This window comes from Falco cherrug, chromosome Z (assembly GCF_023634085.1).
Source record: "Falco cherrug isolate bFalChe1 chromosome Z, bFalChe1.pri, whole genome shotgun sequence".
NCBI lineage: Eukaryota > Metazoa > Chordata > Aves > Falconiformes > Falconidae > Falco > Falco cherrug.
In genome coordinates this window covers 84,285,838-84,307,824 of record NC_073720.1, presented here as the reverse complement: position 1 = coordinate 84,307,824, position 21,987 = coordinate 84,285,838, and the positions used below count along the sequence as shown (strand labels likewise).

Sequence of the window (21,987 nt, the reverse complement as noted above, 5' to 3'; positions counted from 1 at the left end):
ACTTCTAAAAAGGAGCAGATATTCTACACTGCCCCTTGGGAAACAGCTCAATTACCATTTTGCTTGCTAGTCTCCTTGGGGATAAATAGCAAAGATTTAACTGTTTTGATCAAATGCTGCATTCATCAAATCCATAGTACAAGGTCTATTTTTTAAAATGTATCATACCATGACTTTACTACAAATATTGTAAATATAAGTATAAATTTAAATAGTACATTATAAAGATATTTTACAGCCTTACACAGAATCTTACCAATCTATTTTCTTTTTATATACAAGTAATTCACTATTTCTGTTTCAAAACATGAGCGGTGCGTGTCGTTACTGATTTTTAAGTCACTACCTTACTTTGCTTATTTTCACTATCTACATGCTCTTTAAACTTTTTTATATACCAAAGAGTAACGCTAGGCAGGAAAAGAAATGGAAAAGGTCTTTTTGCTCCTGTCTCTTACTGTAATGATGCTCTCCTAAAGCATTAGGTCAGCTCTACTAAAGCACAAACCACCACCTCTGAGGACCACGGATTGAGCCAAAAGGCGAATGAACAATTGCCACTAGATGGCAAGACAGCCCTACATTACATTGCTGGGCTGGGTTTGGGCTGGGTTGGGTTTTTTTCCCTTTATATAAGAGCAATATGTAACACTTGTATTTCAAACATGGTGTCGACACATTTTTCCCCTGATGTTCCAACTACATGTGACGATCACAAATTGGTGAATGAAGCAAGCTACTTGAACGATGCCGTTACAATATACATGTACTATTGAAATAAGGTTTAGCAGTAAGCTTTTAACAAATTTGCTGGGGAAAAAAGGAAAGCACTTAAAAGAAAGAGCACTTATATGTGAAAAGGTATAGTCAGTGCAGAATCTAACTTTTTAAAAAATTACCAAGTGAACTGTCAATCAGCAAACAACCTGCTTCCTCCAAATCTCAGTTGGCACTTGTTGAATTACCTATTCCGCAGTGTCTCTTAGGTGAGTGAGGTACAAACCCCAAGCTGTTGCCTGCCTGGGTGCCTTTAAAAAACAGACAGGTTCCTTATGCAGATGCAGACATGGCAAACTTTTGTCAACCATGTAATAAAAGAGATGAACATAACTATGGTTAGAGTAAATACACATTTTAAAGTTTCCTGTAATTGCAGTGCAAAAGTAAGCGGCTAGGGTCAGATATTCAGCAGTGCTAGCTGCCGCTAACTTGGAGAAATAACATGAATTCCACTGGATGAGAACCTCAGCGCTTCCAAGCAACCTGGTCTACAGAAGATGTCCCTGCTCACTGCAGGGGGGCTAGACTCAGGTGACCTTAAAGGTCCCTTCCAACCCAAACCATCCTACGCTTCCAACTCTGTGTTTAGGTGTGTTAAAAAAAGAACAGTAACTAAAATGCAAATAAAATAATATGAAAACAATACTTTCATTCTGTTTAAAAATTAAAAACACTTCAAGTGAACACATGCTCTAAAACCTCCCCCTTGCCTCTGTTTATTTGCTTGCTAAAGCTGATACTGGCCACAACGATCAAATAAGTAGTCTGCAAAAATACAAAGGTAAAGTATATCAAATTTTTTAGCCAGTTGAAAATCAGTGAAGAGATGGATGGAAATGGGCCAGCACTTCACTATCCAAAGAGTAGCGGTTCGCCCCTGAACACAACCCTCACACTTCACATGGGCACACTGGTGTGTGGCCGTGGAACAAAAGCATATCGGGGCTTCAAAATTCCCATGATGGTATTTCCAAATGTTCATGTCATTAATTTTCTAAATGCATACGGCACCATGATGTGCAAGTATGAAACATGATTTTTTGCCAATCTCACTGTTCTCAAGGAGTGCGGCTAGTACTGAACGCTTTGAAGACCTTGTTCTGCCTGTATCTAAGAGGGCTTTAACAAGCAACACTTCCATACTGCACAGAACCAACTGTGGAGAAAAATGCTGGCTGTCCTCAGGACAGAAACTGGAAGTAAGACTGGATGTGAAAATCTGAGTCTTTAAATTCTTGACCTAACCCTCTTTGTTCAAAAGCGGATTAATTTAACTCACCATAAGTGAGTTTTTTAGAACCTCCTGTAAAGCTTTGCTGATATTATATGCACCCTCTAACAACTAGACACAAAAGTAAATAATTACTACAGTATTATTCAGTGATCTGGCTGCCCTACTATTTATTTCAGTATCAGACAGGACTCCAAAAGCAGGGACAAATACTAGGTCACGTTGACCTCTGTGGATGGCTGTATGAAGAAACTAACAACAGAGTAACTCTGATACTAAAAAATGGCATAGAAAATGTCCTAAATGACTTTTATTTTATTAACGTAGTAGCTAGATGCCTTCCTCACAGGGTAGCTCCATGTATGGGACGTGGTCTAGAGGGGAAAATGGGCAATTGTTGACGTAGTTCAAGACCCAGACTGGAGTTAGATAAGCATTTCAGGAATGTATACAGCCATCTTACCCTTACAGAGTCTAATACCGTTTTACATGAAGAAAGAGAATTGAGATCACTTACCTTGCATTAACCAGGAAAACCATGGGTAACTTAGAAGGAATTGCACATCACTTTTTAGCATCCAGGCTAGGAGTCTGATTCCCAACCATTATCCTTCTCTCAGGCTCCATATTTAAGAAAGCAATTTACCAGAAGCAAGACATCACCCTCACTGAACTGCACTTGACTGGTTATTTCAGCCTGAGACAAAATCAACTCTAAAGCCTGACTAGGTTCTCCTATCTGGAGCTTAAGAGTCCTGCATAACAGGAACTATTGTCTTCGTTCCTTCCGTAGTCCCATACACTCAAGTTTTGCTGCTAGTGCACCAAGAACAGATTCAGTTACTACGTAACCCAGTTTATTTCCAGAGTATCACCTATTCTATGTACTGAAAGAAAATGACACACACACAAAAAACCATCGCTATGAAATTTAAAGTTACATGAAAATACAGGCACACCAGTCGATGAAATTGAGACACATTCTAACTGTACATAAAGCTGTTTTCTTGACTTTTCAAATTTCACCTTTGACACTGTAAACAATTCTCTTTTTTAAAAAATAGTATGATTTAGTTGATGATAATAGTTGTGCACAACTCTACCACCTTCCTTTCACTGTATCACTGTAAGGCATTCTGGCCTGTCAGCACTGTAGTGATCACCATCCATCACCTGAACTGAAGTATAAAAATACAAGTATAGAGAAAGATACAAGGCAAATTCAACTGCTGGCTTCACAGCTCCACCTTTGTGGACTAGACGTAGAATGCCAGAGACTGCTAATTAACATCAGTGCTCGTGGCCTACACATATGTGGAAACCTCATCTCACAAGTGCGGAGTTTTACCAGATACTGTCTGAGAAACCATGCTTCTCCCACAGTATTCTACCTCCATGTACTATACTAGCATACTGGATTGTTTTCTTTTATGAAAAATAAAGTGTATTTATTTTCTTTTATAAAAAATAAAGGTCACAGAAACAATGCTAGTGGTCAGCAGTGCCAATAAATCTGGAACGCAGGTGATGTTTCCTGGTTCCCAGCACGGTCCCCACCTAGGTTGTCACCTTCCCCTGACCTGTCTGATAAGAAGCAATTGCAGCAGCAAGAGCATCCATTTCACTTACATCCCAGTTGGTGGTTAGTGCTGCGTGCCAAAGTGGAGCTGCACTGCAAAGCCAAGAGCCAGGGCTGATGAGAAATGAAATGACTTTAAATCGTCCAGCAATCCTGAGTTAGCCAAGCAGAGCTGGGAGGTAGCTGCTGTCAACAGTTCTAGCTTAGGCCAATCCAAACATTTTGAGAAAGCAACAAAAGGCACCCTTATCATTCCAGGATGATCTTCTAGATACATTTTAGGTTGCAAAAAGCTCAAATATTACAGTGTGTTTGTAGTGCAAAGTCTTAGTGAACTAAATAAAGATATAAGCACTATTCTCCCACTGTTACTATAAGCTTCTGACTCTTAAAAACCAGAAATTTTCACTTTCTTAATCTAGAAGTGGTCTAAATTCCAAACCGTCACTGAAAGAAGACCAGCAGTTCATAGAAAGGCCGAAGTTCGTCAGTATTTGGATCAAGACAGATGAACGTATTTCCTGTGATTTGGTTTATTCTTGTGACCAACTGGGATCAGAGGAACTGCAGAAGAGTATACAGAAAGTAATAAAAAGAAAGCAGCTATGAAGCAAGTGTGATCATGAGTTTCTCTGTCTTGCTTGTCATTTCACCTGCCTTTTATGGCAGCAGATGATGCTCCCCAGTTTTCAAGGTTCATACACATGGCTATGTCTGCCGGTGTTGTTTTCTTGTCCTGAGATAAATTGACATTGGTAAGGTTCAGGTCTGTCTGAAGGTGTTACAGCCACATATTAACTGCTCCTTGACAACACTCACTTCAGCAACACAACGCATTCTCATGGACTGTCTGTACCTATGTGCTTTATACACACCTTGCAGTTTCAGCACACGGGTATGTAATTGACTGGATTCTGGCTTAGCTCCCCTTGCTGGGATTGCTCCCAACCATATCAATGTACCTGCTATCGAACTTGCAGTTGGATTTGCTAACTAGCATGTTATGTCTTTACGTATATTCTTAAGCAGATGACTACAGCAAAAACTAATGATCTCCCGGAAAATGTCTGTTCTGTTGACAAGGCCATTCGACTGAGGAAAGCAGATCTCTTATCAGCTAAAACTAACTGTAAGGAACTAAGCTTCAGCACCACCACGTCAGAGCGAGACACGATGGCACAGACCCAGCAGTTTCAAGGAGAACCGAAGGGTGATGTCTGGAGGAGTCCAGACCAAACTGTGTGCTCTGGGAACGCTCCTTGCAAAGCTGCAACTCACTGGCCATGCTGTTGAACTGATGGTAGCTCTGATTAATGTCACAAACTGTAACATGGAAAATGGATTTTCCTGTTTATTTTTGATCCCAGGCCTTGCAAAAAAAGCAGGCTGTTGGTGGGGCTTCAAGTAAGAGTGAAGTCAGACACTGACAGACAAGGAAGGTTTACCCATACTTAACTTCCTATCATCTTGTCTTTCTTTTAATTTTAAAGAACTAGAGTGGCTAGAAGTCTTTTCACGCTTCTAAAAACAAAACTCCCACACCCTCCTCATGCAAAAGCTTTAAAATAGCTACTTTCTCCTCTATACTTCACATACTTCTCCTATCTGTGTCCCTTCCCCCTCTTAATTGTCTTCAAACACAATAGAAGAAAGTAAGTTTAAACTTTAATTCCTTTGACATTAGAACTGGAGTGGTCAGCTAAAATAGGAAAAAGTGAAATATTTATACAACATTAAATATTAAGATAAAATTGTTTGTAAAAACATCTACTTAACCAGCTGTTCAAAAAACCGAAAACAGAAATAAAATAATTAATCAGTTCTGCCAGCTCCTGAGGATTTTGTGACTGGCAACAGTAAGATATTTTCTACTTCACATGCCAATTACCTCTTCCTTCACGTATTAAAAGCCACACCTCAGTTTTTGAGTTGATGAAGGAACGAACACGCTCATGCCAGGTTCAGGGTTTCCTTATGTAGGTACCAGTACTGCAGATGGCAGTTTTTCCCTCGGTGGGAAGAGGAAGACCATAGAAAGATCGCTGTCACTTACAGACAGTGTAAACAACGACTGCTGATATCCTGCCATTTTTGTACAAACCATCTGGATAAAATAAAAAAGTTCTGTTTTTCCAGATGAAGTATGCTTCTTTTGTCTATGTATCTCAGGGAAGAAAGAGAAAGACACTGGTCTCTGCCTGGATTTCAGTACTTGGTTCTTACAGAATGTCCCATCACAATGTTCTCGCCACATCACAGTTCTGGAAATACAGGTTGTTTCTTTCACATCGTGAGATCAAGTATGCAAAGTGGAAATCTCTGTTCCTCCTGAAGATCTGTTTCAATGCTAGAGATGCTGCTACTTTTTGCTCCTGCTGCACTGCCGCAGCTTGGCAGTGTGGAGAAGAACAGCCCAGCTTTGGTGAAGGGGAGATGCAAGCTCGCCCACAGGAGCAGTCTCGTCTTGAATTACAACTGTTAGGCTGGCCTTGCACTAAAAGCTGCTGGTTTTCCACCACAGTATTCTGTACTGTTACTGTCCAAACTGCTTACTGGGTAGTGAGTTTCATTTATGACAGAACTTAATAGGAGGAACACACGGTCTAAACCCTTGGCTTGTTTTCCTAGGCATTAGGGCTGGGATATTCAGTGTGCAATGAGATGCTCAGTGGGATATTCTTAATTGCCTAGGTCTAATTCCCACTGAAACCTGAACGCCTTAAAAATCTGGCCTGTGGCTTTACCACAAAGCTAAACATGACCAACAATATTACTTTAAAGTTTCAATGCAATGTGTGTATACCATCACAAGAAATTTTTATAAAATTATGTTCAAGCATTTCCAGTTTCCACTCATTACCTGGCACCACTTCTTATCCTTGAAATTCTGAAATGAGTTGTGCTGTACTATTTCATAAATGAAATACCTGTCAGTCAGAGAGAACCCTTCCTTTCCACCTCTTCATTTTTGCAAAAACATAAACTCTCAAGTATAGCACCATACAGTGAGACAGAGATTAGAACAGGACCTTTTCTACAGACTTGTAAACAGTATTATGGAGGATTTTCTATCCTAAAATTCCTGTAACCGTAATTTTTCTTAATACCTGAAAAAAACCCGGTGGTACAGGACCTACTGGCATGCCATCTCCTGGGGGAATGTTTCCTAGCACTGGACTGGGAGCTGCTGCAGCACTCTGAAAAGAACAAAGGGAGAATAAACCTTTGTCATTGCATGGTAGGCATTAAACTCCAAAAAAAAAACCCAAACCAAAAAAACCCCCAAAACCTGACAGAAATGCAGAAAGTAATTCTCTGGATATGTCATAATGCCACTGTTCCATCTGAAGGTAAATTAAAATTGTATAGTGTTTAGTCTTCATTTAAACAACTATAATGATTTGTTAAAATAATAAATGCATGTTGAGGGGAAGGATGCTAGAGATTGCATGGATATACAAACATGCATCAATTAGATAAATCTTGACTAGATTTAAAAAAATACTGCATCTGAGTTTGTCTATTTATATACAGATGTGAATGTAACTTGCACACTTTTTATTGTATTATGTGTATAAACACCCTCACACATCCGCAAGGATATACATACAGCATAAAGAATTTATGCATCTTATCAGCAGTTTCCAAGCACTTTAAAGATAATTTCAGCAGACTCTAATATTCTTTCAGAACTACATCAAGCTTCAAAACAGGGTTCTGTTACAAACAGTACAAGAAAGCAAGCTCATGGTTCTGCTGGTAACGCTTATGATTTTACCAACCCCCAAAACAACCACCGTGACAAATCAGAAGAATTCAAGCTACGTCTTTGGAAGAGAACAGAAGAAATGGATTTCTAAAAAGTGAATCAGAGGATGGAGTTAGTTACCTTTGCAAATCCTTCAGCTGGAAGAAGCAAGGGAAGAATATTGCTTCTGGCAATTTACAAGCAGGAGATCATCACAAAAAGGGAAGCCAAACTGTTATTGTTGTCATGTATTGGAACCTCAATCACTTTTAATTTCTAGCAGTCTTCCTTCCTGCAATATGTTTCTGTAGGGCATAAGGCTGAATCACCTATAAATGCTCACAACCTTCTGCAAAAGTACTCAGGCACACACAATGTACCGAGAGCCACACTTGCAGCCTACTAATGACCTGCCGATATCTGCCCTACCGAATACGAATGGCTTATGTTTATTAACTTATCACTCTCCTGTATGCTCACACTTGATATCCAAAAGATGCAGATCTGGAAACTGCACTTCCAGGTGTTTGGCACACTACCTAGGAAATTAAGAATAATGCTGGGAAGATCTGAAAACTGGCACAAAGAAAGGCTGACCTTTTTAAACCAAGCAGAAAGGAAATATTCAGTTCATGACCACAGATTTTTCAAAGGCTTAAGCTGTGCTGTACAATCAAATTTCTGAACAACTCGCGGTAGCATATTTAGCATCTAGGCTCTGTGTTCCTTCCAAACAAAAGTCTAAAACATATCATCAAAATACAAAGACTGCAGAAAGTGCTGGCCTCAGAACTGAGCACAAGACTTCTGACTCACTAGAAAACACTGTAAAATAAAGGGTCTTGGGCACTATTTATGCAAAGATCTGTTCTGCAGGACCTGTGTTAAATAAAATAGTCTTTAAATGCAATTGATAGAAAAAGCCAGCCAAGTCAGCTGGATATAGCAAACACTCCTGAACCATAATATATTCTTGTGAGAGGCTACCACAAACCAGCCAAACCAATCCCTAAAGCTGCAGCAAATACAGACGGTTCTCCACTAGCCACTGCAATTCTTTGGGCACTGCCTGAAGTTCACGACACCGGAGTACGATGCTGCTTAATGCATGCAAAACCATGCGACTCCCTGGAAGGTCTCAGGTGCTCCCCTCAGGTCTGTCACAGTCTCTTGGCCTCCCAGAGAGGGAAATAAGCAAGTGGTGTGAATGCACAGAAGTAACTCCTGAAGAAGAAAATAATTTTGTTACCCTTTCTTTCTCTTGCATGGCTTCTGTGACTGTCTGCTAATTACTTCCAGATTATCTGCATTTCCAATGCAAAACAGAAGAAAATGTTTTCAGCTTTTTTTTTTTTTTTTTTTAATCAAAATTGATTTATTTAAACTGAGCATCGGGTAACAATGTCAAGTAAACTCATGAATAGGTGCAAACACAGTTTGAGTGAAGTATGCTGGATCTTATTTCCATAGGTACAGGTTTTCTAGATGAAGAATGACAACAGTAGCATCACTGATGAAGAAAATTAATGATGTTAAAAGCCTGAGCATCTTAAAATGTCCAAAACAGCCTGCACTGCAGTCTCTGACTAAGAAGGAGTAGCCCTTTAAAAGGGCACCAATAACAATGACACTTAATACAGTATCATCCCTCCTTGCACACTAATTCCTGATTGCCCCTATGCTACCTTAGCTGTGTCCACCTATACTGCCCGTGTAATACGCACTGTAATACGTCCAGTGGAGCTGATGCTACAGAAGAAAGCATCTGAACAGATCATAATAAGTCACTGGGCAAACACATCTCAACAGTATGAATTCAGACAGGCAAAATACTGTTAAGTTGCAAGATCTTGGAAGAGGAGCTAAGCAGCACTTCCTCTGATACATGACCTCAGAAGCCTCCCATTCCAGGTTCCCTCCACTCCTGCTCATATTAATTAAACTATACCAGGCATTAATGCATGTCAGAGTGCCCTAATGCACTCAATGCATCTCAGATATCCTTCTCAACTGCAGCCTCTGCCAGAGCCCCCAAGGTATGAAAGGACGCTTGTAAGAGGAGGAGGAACGACCTCTCAGGATGCAGTGCTCCTGTAGGGATACAGGGATCTGCCCCTGCTGAGTTCATGCCCTGCTGAGCTCAGTTTCCCACACTGAAAATTACTTCAAAAAAGACCAATGGTAAAATATACTCAACCATTTTTAAAAAGAGAGAGAGAGAGAAGGAAATAATGATTATTCTAAAACAGGGGGAAAAAAGGATTAGAATTGTATTTGTTAAGATCTAAGTTAGCCATTAAACCTCCTAACAAGGCTTTGTAAGAAATATACCTAAAGATAACATTTTCATAATTGTCTCAATAGTGGTTTGTGGGATTTTTTAAAAACATGTATTTTCCCCCTTATTTTTAAATCTGACTTAGCCCTGATACCAGAGGAACCCAGCTTTGTTCCTCGTTGAACCTCAAAGATGCGCACAGAGCTCTCCCGGAACGGTGACATGGGCACAGGCAATAGACATAGCAATGAATGACCGTCAGTCCACCTCACACGTGTAATGAAACGCATTGTTTTCAGAGGTGCTGCCGATTCCTGGAAAGGGGATATGGCCCCAAAGTGACCACTTTGTAGGAGGAATGAGTTTTGTGCAACTTTGTTGATGAAGAAGAAAGGAGCCAGATGAAGCCAACACGTGAGGCTGGAGAGCTTCTACAGCCTCAGAAAGCCTGCTGAAGGCTGAAGGACTGAAGTCCCATTCCAGAGAGCTGCCCTGAGGGTGGCCAAAAGATCTGAGCGGTGCTATCAGATGGATATCATTTGTGATGATGAGTGGGGAAGAAAAGCAAGGTCTCGTGGAGGTGATTACACAACAAGTGATCCAGACTGATTTACTCGGTCTTGGTTCTCATGGTTTCTGGAGAAAAAGGTCGCAACCAGAAAGGAACTAGCTCTTTGCTTCAGGCTAGCTACTCAAAATTAAATTCCTTTACTAATGCTGGCCATTTTTTGATTGTGGGCCATGATGTTTCAGGGAAGTGTTCAATGTGTTGATTTTAACTGGCCTAATTATTTCAGACTTGATTACACCATGCAGTTCACAGACATTTGGGCAAAACTCTCTCTGCTCTGTGCTTCTGAGTGGGAAGGGGGACAGAACAATGCAACGTTTTAGTGGCCATAACAGTAGGTCAGGTTTACTGACATTCGAAGTACCTCTTAATAACTGTAAAAATATTGCAGTTACAGGCATTCTGCAATAGTCCAGTCTTAGGTGTTACAGAAACTTCAACCACTATCTTTCATTATGTAATATACTGTTGTGGGTTTTGGGGTTTTTTTTTCTTTTTTCATGTTTGTTTGTTTGGGATTTTCTTCCCTGATGGGCAACAAAGTCCCAAAACCAGAAAGAAATCATTTTGGTGTTTTAGGTATATTACATTTTCTAGTTTGTGCTATCCAATTAATGTTTTAAGAACTTATACCAGGTAGATCAATAAACAAACCTGCAACTGCTGCACTGAAATATTCTTTCTTATTCTATCCTGATGAATTATTCAATTCTTTTTTCACAGTCCCACAGCAAACCATAGCTTCTTTTTGCATGTATTACAAGTTGTTCGTCATTTATACTTCCATTAGTTTGACATTTTAAATACTTGCAATTTGCTTCCTCTGCTCTTCATGAAAAGATGAAATAGGAAAATCTGAACTGCCTAATAATTTTGTACAGTGTTACCTCCTTAAAAACGGAAAACTGTATTTGCTTTTGTAGCTAAAATACTGTATTATGGTAACTCTTTAAAATTATCAATTAAAATAGTGTACTTGAATGAAACTTATTGTGGTCATTCTTTGCTATACCCAAGCTACTCATGACAATGTGAAAATAGATGACCATACTAAAAAAAAAATACAACTAGCCATGATTTAGGCTGGTTTTCACAATAAAGAAATCACAAAGTAAATGAAAAACAAACAAACAAAAAAGGTTATTCCATTAGCACAGTATCTGAAATATAAAAATCCAGAGAGAATTCTCCAACACATGGGTCATTTTTTGAGACTAACACAAGAAGTGGTTTATGATGGAAGCTCATAGAAGAATTCCATTTGCAGTCAAATAATTTTACAAAGAAAGGACTTGGCTTTGTGTACAAAAATCCTCATCCAGCTCATTCACTAACCCAGGCATTTAATTTCAGGTATTTTACTTAGGGCAAGACATCCTTACTTTTAGCCAAAGTAAGAAGTTTATCATGACACTAAAAGGATATTTCTAACTTTTTAGAAGTCTACTTGATGATGGGTAAGAGAAGTTGGACCTCACATATATGAGAGATCCATGGCCATTCTTGGCCACTCAATTCCCTCATCATCCAAGTCTCGTCCATCAACCTCCTCTACATCAGCCCTAAACCTGTTGAGTTAGCTGGACAGTCCTAGTTCCTGCTGAATTACTGGGGGTGGTGGCTACCCACTTCTTCAGCTGCATCAAGCATCAACCTAATCCCTCCTGCTACCAGCTTATTCGGAGGCAGTGTCCTTGTGTTCTGTCTTCTGTGGCAAAGCACGAGCCTTTCACTGGTGTGTTGTGCTGTGAAGACCACACAAGTGAAGTCCCTGCTGACCTGCAGGCAGGGACAAGGTAGTGCCTGCAGATGACACTGAACTACTGGCACCGGTGTCGATGATGCAGGCAAGTTGAAACCCCTGTCTTAGAATTTAATGATGCTAAAATGGCCATGAAAGAGGAAGAGAGAGCAACACTTTATTGACAGCACAGCAACAGTGCCAGGATGAAGGAATGGCATTAATAACTCTGGTTTGGAAGGAAGTGTGGAGATAGACCTAGTAAGGCAGAGAGGCTTGCCCGTGCTGTCAAGTGTGCTAGCCTGAGTCTCTCTCTTGAGAAGAAATTATTTCTATTGGGAGTCTGAAACAGTTAAAAAGTCTTTTTCCCTTCTTAAAGATGTTCCTCTCACTCTGTGCGCAGATGCACTGTGCTTTCCCACCCTCCACACCACCTCCCATCATATAGCACAGGCAAGCAACGCGTGCCTGCGAACACTTTACTGTCACCCTGAGTTGTGACCCTTCCACATACTGCTGGGAGCAGCAGCTGGTTGATGCTTCCATGGGTAATTTCCAGGCTGACAGAGCCTCTGAAAGACAGCCCTTCGCCCCTGATATTAGGGTAGAACCTGGAGGGGCACTGCCATGCCTGCCTAGAAGGTTCACACTTCTTTGCTGCACAGCTTGATGCATGGTGGGTGTGCGATGTACCACGAATGCAGCAGTAAAGGCAGGCCAGGGCGAGCACATGGAAGTGAATTAGCAGCATCAGTACCATTACCTGAAAATTTTCATACTGGTAAAATTTTGTAGCGCAAATATGTCTCCAGAGCATTCAAGAAGAACAAAGCTCCAACTGCCCTTGTGAGTCCTACAAGCTGTACAGTCTGAGCAGAAACATCCTACTGCAGAACTGGCTGCAAATTACTGCAACTGCATGTTGGATGCACTGTTTTTCTGGGTTCAAGGTCAGGAAAAGACAACCAAAAACACCCAAGAAATTTTGTGTTTATGCCAGATCTCGGAAGTCGGAAGCCTAAGCAGCACTTGCTGGAAGTACTCTATGGTGCAGGAACTCGTACTTCTCATACTCCTTTTGCTGAAACTCTAATTAAATGATACAACTGAAAGCTTTGCTCTTGATTATTCAAAAATTTTTTATCTGATTTTATGTATCAATCAGTAAAAAACTGCTAACATACTCTGAAATAATGTAAGCAATGCCAGACATACTGTAGCTTCCTTCCTTCTTTCTGAATCCTGCCTCAGAGACAAATTAGGTCATGAGAATTTTGGCAACATTTTAAGAAACAATAACACTTAGATCAGTTTCTCTGAAATACAGGATTTTTTATCATGAGTGGTATTTTCGTAAGACATCTACTACAGAGCAATTCCAAGAAACAGCTGTATTATACATGCAGTATCACTTTACATTTCGTCTAAACCTTAACGTGACTAAGATGTATTCACTCCTCAAGTTCCAAGTACTGAAATACAGATACAACTGGCACTTAATGTGGTGTTAAGGATAATTTTGATCCTGTAATATTTTATCTTATTTTAAATCATTATTTTTAAAAAAATTTAAGATTTATTTTAAAATTAAAATATTAAAAACCAATTATTATTTTATTTTAAAATCACTGAGCTTTCTAACCTAAATGAATTTAATTGTCTTTTTAAAGTTATGGTGTCAGTACTAACAGAATGTATTCATATATTCATATATGCAACCAAAATACGCATTAACCAGACAAAAATATTCTGTCATGGAGTACATGAATATGATCAGTTGAATCAAAACCACTGCAGAAATGTTCAGCATCTCAGGTTAGTTTTGTGTATGTTCACATGACATTAATGCACAGGTAATTTAAACAAACTGAACAGTGAATGCCTGAGGATGGATATGGAGGACAATACAGGGAAACCACAACCGCTGCTGGTACCAAGTTTGAAACACTGATGACAGCAGCATACTGTTGGCAGAAAAAGCAGAAAATGTTTGATTTTTGGTAGATATCTCCTTGAAACCCGTGCTGAAAGCTCACAGTGATGCTAAGCATAAATAAGACTCTGCTAGTCAGTTGATAGCTCTGAGATGAATGTACAACTAAGTTCATATGAAAGTCAAATGTCTTTCCAAATCAGTATTGCTTAATTCATCACACCCAGCGATGCCAATTAAGAAAACTGTAAATAAACCGGAACAGATGACATTGGGGCCATGATGTTTAGCTGTGACCAGTCCCTGATGCACCAAAAGTGCAATACTGAGAGAAAAATAATCCAAAAGCCAACTGTCTATTTTTGTCACCTTCTCGTACCCTCCTTTTCCAAGCAATTTTATTAAGTTAAGCACAGTTTTCTGGTTGCTTTCCAATAAAGGCATAGTATATGTAACATACCAAAAAGCTAACAACTTATTACTGACTTGCTGGTTATTATCTTAAAGAACACCTTCTAATTCACAGCATTTCGTGCCTTCTCCAGCTTACTACAAACAAACAAGAAACTAACTGAACAGACACAGCAAAGCAAAATTGTGTATTGTGTTTTATCACATTTTACTGAGTATTTTTGATAAAACTATGTTGTCCTCTTTAGGAGAACACTTTAAAAAACTGTTCTTTCTCTTTTTTTTCCTGAGGATGAAGGATAAATATTCAGTACTACTTTTTCAATTGATGAATTTAGGAAATTACTGAAATCAGGGAATTTAAATTTATTTGTTTGCTTGTTTGTTTTTTTCTGGAGAGAAAAATGATGGATGATTACTATTTCCAACCATATTCATCATAAGTTTAATTTCTGGTCATTGAAAGCTTCAAGTGTCACACATACTGTAGCCAATATTGTAACACCACAAGCAAATTCCCATTTGTAAACACTTTATAGCTTGTAACTTCTGAAGTATTTCTAAGCCATTAGCTAGTTACTGTAACAGTGTTTCATTATTGTTTTACCTACCATAAATCAGAGAAAGAAATATTAAGAGGAACTATGTTGATTAACCTGTAGAAACCTCCTCATTTTCGCCAGGATAGAGCATACTACTCACCACTCTGAACCAAAAAATTAAAAAAAAATTAAGTAAGCTGTTACAGGGCCTTTGAATGCTCAGCTGTACACAAAAGAACCATAACCCCTAGGCTGAGCAGCCATGGCTTATGTAAAATGAATTTAAGACTTGCCCAAAAGGGTAGACTCATGATACTGTCAGAAACAAGCCATTTGAAAGATCTGGATAGCAAGACCTAATTAATTCTTGGTGTAGTTCCATTGATATCTATTTGTCTAAAACGTTTTTTTTTTCCCGTTCTGTATACAGGAAGGCATTCACAGGACAGCAGTAGTCTGAGAAGTGTAACTGTAGGTGGTCATAGTGCTATTCCTTCTAGCTTCTCAGTTTTCCTCAAACTGCAACTCCTTACAGTTTGAGCTGGACTCTGGCACTGTATTTCTGTTCACTCCATCTTATACATTGTTATCAGCGATAAACAATACATCGTTTCATATAATAATAAATTAACAGCCAAGTTGTATATCTGTTATCAGGAAAAAAAAAAAAAAAGACATTAATTATTTTTTTGTGGGGGTGCGGAATTGGTTTGCTCAGTTTACACCAGCAGACCTGTTTGCCCAGCAAAGAGCAAACCTGCTGACAAGGACAGTATGCTCCAGGACTCCATCCGTTCCTCCTTCCCCAAGAAATAATCCTACTCAAAAAACAACCTCACTGTAAGCAAAGCTTCCCCGTATCTGAAGTAGGATTACAGTCTGTTTTACTGTATCCCAGTGCTCAGTCTGGGGGGGTTTCGTTCTACTTAGCTGAGATAGTGAAATTCTATTACAGTACTGAAAAGCAGGTATAAGGTTGGAAGTACACTCTTAAGGGTAGCAGCAATTATTTTTAAGGAATGCTTTGCTATCGATGAATAAAACAATTTCCGACTCTTGCCAAAAGACAGTGTTTCAGTCCTGTCTCTTAGCTGCTGTTTCTTGGATTATTTAGAACACAATTTCTAGTCAAAGATTTCTCTGAAGTATGATTATAAAGAAAAGTTATTTTAAAAAGAACCTTTACTATTCACCGTAGGTAGTAAAAACACTACTATGCATAGGTATCAACAGAATGTTCACTTAAAAAAAAAGTGCGAAAATAATTTGTGTTTTAAATATGGAGATAAAGTATCAAATTCCTGTCCACTTTATCAAAACTGAACAGAACCATACTTAAAAGCTGAATACTTGGATTTTCCTATGTCTTTATAAAGACACAAAAAAATAGTAGTATTTCAATTAATGTTTTCAGACAGTCCTCTAGGAAAGTAAGGGCATTGTTTCAGCCTAACTCAAAACCCTGTGTTATTTAAGTAACATACACCTATGTACAAAATCAACACACCAAAGGCTAGCCAGCTGAGTTATGTCACGCTTTTGATAAAATGCAACAGTATTATCGGATTCATCAGTAATAACCATGCTGCTGACAAGTTAAAGGCACTTGAGGACACAAAACGTTGTTGCTGCAGCTTGAAGCCAAGTTGCAGTGATATTTCAATGAAATGACTTCTTTCCAGAAGTGACACTTACACCCCTCCTCCAGATTCCCTGGAGACCAAGACTGCTTCGGTCTGCTAGCTTAACAACCACAAAATACTCGATGTGCTATTTTTTCTACGCTGCACCTCCAGATCACATCTTTGTTGAGTAACTGACATTGAAGGCCATACGTTTAACCTACTGCCTTCCTCATCACAGGAGTTTGGATGAAGATGTGCAAAGACGCTTCTCCTAAAAAGCAGGCAGCAGGAAACTGGTCAGAGGAAATTGCTTTACTTACATGACTGTGACACGTTACATGTGTCCAACCAAATTTTTAGGTCTATCTTACCAGATCGAAGCATTGCTTTTACGTTTAAAATTGCTACATTTAAAACTGCAACTATCATCTTTTCTCAGTATTTTCCCCAACAGTTGTTGGGGTCCTGGTAACAGGACTGCAAAAAAAGAGAAATACTGCTGCAGATTTTTAATACACACAGTGAAATACGGCTAGCTCCTGAAATGATTATTCCGAGTAATTTTAAATGGTGACCGATCATACAGCATCCTCTACAACTGCATCAATGATAGGTACCTAAAACTAATTTTTAGAAGTAACAGTGCTTAGTCCGCCTATGAGTTTGAGCAATACTCAGATGATCACTGTGCTTAAGCTGTGTGACATAATGCACAAAGTGGGCTGGTCGCTGCTAGTCTTTTCTTCCTGCTTCAAACACACTTCATTTTGGTCTGTGGATGTTCCACAGAAAACTCACATTCGGCACAATTCTGCTAGTTAGGCCAGTATGACAAGTATACTAGAAAACTGTAACTTTCTCTAGTAATTAAGCTGGTTGGCACATTGTCTTTTGGTCATTTAATTAATCTACTTGTTAAACCAATTTTGGTTTCCAAAGCTTTTAACATTGCGATAGCATCATATTCCAGTTCTCATGCCAGTACTCCACACAACGGTCAAGTGCTCTCCCATTTTAAGAATACAGTTTAATAATAATAAGATTGAAGTTTCTCTTCATCTCTGTGTCTTTTTCAAGTTATAAAACACAAATGAACAAACATGCTGTGAGCTTAACGACCAAATTTTGATTATGAAATACCAAGTAGACCAGTCTGGGGTTATCCCTGTGTCACCTGGGAGTGATTCAGCAATCCTGGCAACATATGCACACCTTCAGAAAACAAACAAACAAACAAAAAACCCCAAACAAAATAAAACAAAACAAAAGGAAAGCCCGTAATTCCTTTACTATCCAAAATGAATTTTTGTCTCCACATTCCAGCTGGCTGGAAAAGCAAGCATACGCGCAAAAAAATAAATTTGATTTCAGAAGAAGCTGAACTGCAGTATCTCTTCATGGTGAAACTGCTCCTCTGCACAAGGAATAGTGTATTTGGGTGTTCCTAACTGGACCTTCATGTCAGGAAATTCCTCATTAATAACCGCTACTAAAATACTAACTACAGAAACATCTCTGTCTTTCTCAAGGCTGTGCTGTAAATGTTATCACTCTGTCCTAAAACATGAAAATACATGACCTCACAATATTGCAATATTGACAGCACATTTTCATAGACAAAACATACTGAAGCAGCCACTGGATTTTTTGAACATTAGCACCATTGTTGGTCGAGTTAGCGGTATATAACACAATACAGGTTTTTCTTTATAGAGTCTCTAGCCTGCACTTCATGACTTCAAAACCAGTGGCATTTCTTGTATACACAGGTGCTGAAAAACAAATGCTTAATTCCACAACAAGTATGTGTTCATTTTAAGACGCCGAGAGACCTGCAATTAAAAAAAAAAACAAATAACTACACATTATTATTATGTTTTTAAAGAGATGTCTCTTTTTCTTAAAGAGTGAAGCTGTTCCCTAAACATCTTTAACTTAATTCCATAAGCAGAAACATCATCACAAGGCAAATATCTCCAGGAAAGTTACAAGCACCTGAAAACTAAAGATATATGCTGGAATATCTCAATTTCCATCTGACACTGAGTGAAGCCTTTAGGAATACTTCCCTACCATGCAGGAGCAACTAGCTCAGTGAGACTCATCCCCGCAGGCTCCCTCCACAGCCACCACAAAGACCAAGATACTCAGAGAAGTGTCTTGGGTTTTAATTAATTTAATTAAAAGACTGGAAGAGCGTTACCTTTCCCCAACATCTACACAAAGGATGTGCAGGGAGATCAGCCTCACCGAGACTGAGGTTCGCCTTTGTGAAAATCCTCTGTGCATTCACGCATTTTGAGTTTAACTGAAGCACTGCATGCAATGTATGGTGCACACCACTTACAACAAAATACAGCCCACTAGACAGGGCTTTTTAGACATGCCTGTACCTTGGGTTTTCAAGAACAGTTATGCAAACAGAATGTTTAGTTTTTAGTGTTTGAGCCTGAGAAAAACATCGCCAGTTTGAAGGAAAATACGATAAAGTTAAAACTCGGGGAAAGACAGCCTGTAAAGTATATAATTTTTCTCTGGTCATTTGAGGATCTATCCTTGGATAAATGTAACTTGTTGAGCACAAAGTTAACATCTCTAAGTGTCGGAACAGAATTAAGTACTGGGCTTATGAAGACCTAACATTTTCATATGGGTGATTATTCGCTGTAACAGTTATCTTGGGCAGTCTACCAGTAACACAAGCCTGACCTGCTAGCCCATGGGGTATCAGAACTCAAGAAAGAGGCATCCATCCTTACTCAAGGGACAGCAGAGGCAGAGGGCTCAGTCCTGCGGGGACCTGCCTGCGTAAGGCTTTTTAGGCGTTCTCCTAAATGCTTCAGCACCTGAAACACGTTACCTGTATCTGAGACACTTTCTGTCTGGAATGGTGGTCTGATGCACATGCCCGAGACTTTTATTTAAACTGGGGATATGGGTAAAAAAAACCCATAAAAAGACAAAACACAACCAGAAACAAAAACTTAAAACAAAAACCCTCCTCATAAATGGCATTTGAAACCCAGCAGTTCTTCTGCTGCCCCACTGAGGAAGCCAGGCAGAACCACAGTGATCATAAAGTTAAATACAAATGGGTTACAGAAAATACAAACCCTAAATCCTGCCCTTTCTCTGGGAATTACACACAGTGCCTCACACTAGAAAACAAACCTGTTGAGCGCCCAGCACGCACCCCCACGGCTTGCTGAGGGCTTCAGCTGGGAACAAACAGCCTCGCTGGGAAAAGTCCTGGCTTTAGCCGTGACTGAGCTCGCTGGGTCCCCAGGTCACACTGTGAAGTCACACAGGGGAAGCCCAAGTGGTTGTCTCAGGTTGCTTCTCCTCCAAGAACTAATTATTTTATACCCTGTGGTGTGAAAATCCATAGCGGTGATACTGAGAACTTGTGTTCTTTAGGGTTAACTAGCTCCTACAGATCTTAAACATAGCTGTGAAATTTCCATCTTTTGCTTATTTTGTTATTAATGGTCTTAAGTAGTGCCCAGACAGACACTGGCATGGCCCTTCCTCCATGCTGCCAGCAAGCCCGGGACATGGGGAGTGAAGTCAATCCGCCTCCTCTCCTGGAGGGATGTGGATTCACGCCCACCCTCCACTTGTGCAACCAGCTATCCCACCGGGCTAGTCCCACCCTCCTGCAAACTGTCGGGTCACTCACACGGAAAATGCCAACATTCACAGTGTCATTTTAAATACGTATGCTATACAGGGAATGAGAGACAAAAATCCAGCTGATTTGACTGCCAAAACTTCTGCTTTACCATGTAATTCTTCATTGCACCCCACGAAAGGAAAGAAATACCAGCTAAAACCAGGAATGTGGTATGAAAAATTCCCTTCACAAACCGGCAGGATTGTAAGCAGCTGGAAACAGTCAGGCACCTGTCATAAAAAACAGTACTATCCAACCTTGCCTGCAATGAACATCTATACATGCATAGATTGCATATAGACACAGATTGGCTTTAAATGTGAGTTATGGGTACGCACATCTTCACTGAAGATGCACATAGTATGGGGAAGGAACCTTTATGAAGTAAAGCAGGTATAAAACCCATCATTTACAGAAATAAGCCAGGTCACATAACACCAACCCAAAACAAAAGGAAGCATTTTCCCAAGCTGCATAACAAAGTGTGTGAGAGTACACCCAACTGTCACGGTCACCTTTGCTCCAGCACAGTCCCACGCTGACCTGAAAGACTAGAGATAAATGTTAGTAGTCACTGGCTGCAGTAACGCGTATTCCACTACACATAAAAAAACTGGTTTCCTCCTCTTAGCAAACACAGGGAGGCTTGCAGGAAGGGACGTACAGATCGATCCAGTTTAGCTCTGTTCATTGAAGAAAATTATCTGAAGTGGAGGAGCGCTGCTGGACAGCCATGTCCTACCTAACACCTCCCAGTCTGTAAAGCTGCTGGAAGTTAGTTTAAGCTCAGGTTAAACCACAGTAGTCCAAATACTATGCAATGTACAGGCTGGTAACAAGAGAAAATAAGAATCAAAAAAAAACCCTGAAGCCTTCTCCCCATCCTAAACTGCTGAATCTATGACAGTCAGAGACATTTTCCCTCTCCACCCTGACTCCAGCACCTCTTTCTATGACACTGTTTCTCTGCTCTCTGATAGAGAAAACCCAACCATTTCTTCAGCCACGTTGGTTAATTACAGAGACCTGGCTGGTCCAAAGTACTGTGCTACCAGGAGGTAATATGAGCTACGAATTGCTGAAGAAAACCAGAACTCAAACAGTGCTCCTCACCATCAGGTAAATAGCTTATATTATGTTGGGGAAGCTGGCAGTGGCAATACAGACTTTTTACGGGAAATTATACAGCTCTTGCTATCTGCTGCTAAGATTCACATCAGTAAGTGGTGGAGAGCTGACATTCTTCCTTCAATCTTAAACGGGGGAAATTTTGACAAAATAAGACCCACTTGTAAAAGTTAGCAGCTGACCTGCCAGATACAAGGTTTACATTCACGTGGTGTTTTGTTAACAGAACGAGGGAAATGCAGCATTTGTTGGGATTTCCTCTGAGCAACAGCCAAGGCACAGAACTTTATAAAGTTCATCTATCTCATAATTTCTTCTTCCTCCTCACTTCCAAGTCTCTGAATCCCTAGAAACAACTCGAGGCTTTTCACTCCCCCGGGACTTCAGCCCATCTCGCAAAAATAACCAGGTTTCTGCAGGCAGAGGGTCCCACGGGAGGGATACCCGTGTTTAGTACAAAAGCTGACAAAACTGAGTGTCAGGTAAAAGCAGATAATTAAGTAGTACTTCATTTAACTGCTTAATCTACCCAAGCAGCCTCAACATAGCAAGGGCTGACAAAAGGAACAGGATGCAGATTTCTGGGACGGTTACATTGGTTCTTTTGCAAATCACTTCAGCAAAGTTTAAACCTGCTAACCTGCATGCTTGATGCCCCTCATGCCCCCAGATTCATGCAAAATGAACAGCTACCACAATTTCTTTTCCTTATGAGTACCGTTCCCCAACGATGCAGTGTACCATCAT

The 21,987-nt window shown here is 39.9% G+C and overlaps 1 protein-coding gene across 4 annotated transcripts in view; it reads right to left on the bottom strand.

The window, feature by feature from the left end:
• The window catches only part of SSBP2 (single stranded DNA binding protein 2), a 191,555-nt gene that overhangs the window by 61,025 nt on the left and 108,543 nt on the right, over positions 1-21,987 (bottom strand). For 2 of the 4 annotated variants that reach the window (XM_055698281.1, XM_055698282.1), the window contains exon 5: positions 6,698-6,787. The exons of the other annotated variants lie outside the window; for them this stretch is intronic. In XM_055698281.1, coding sequence (XP_055554256.1) covers positions 6,698-6,787 — 90 coding nt within the window. The remainder of the gene's footprint in view (positions 1-6,697; positions 6,788-21,987) is intronic. 4 annotated transcript variants of the gene reach the window in all.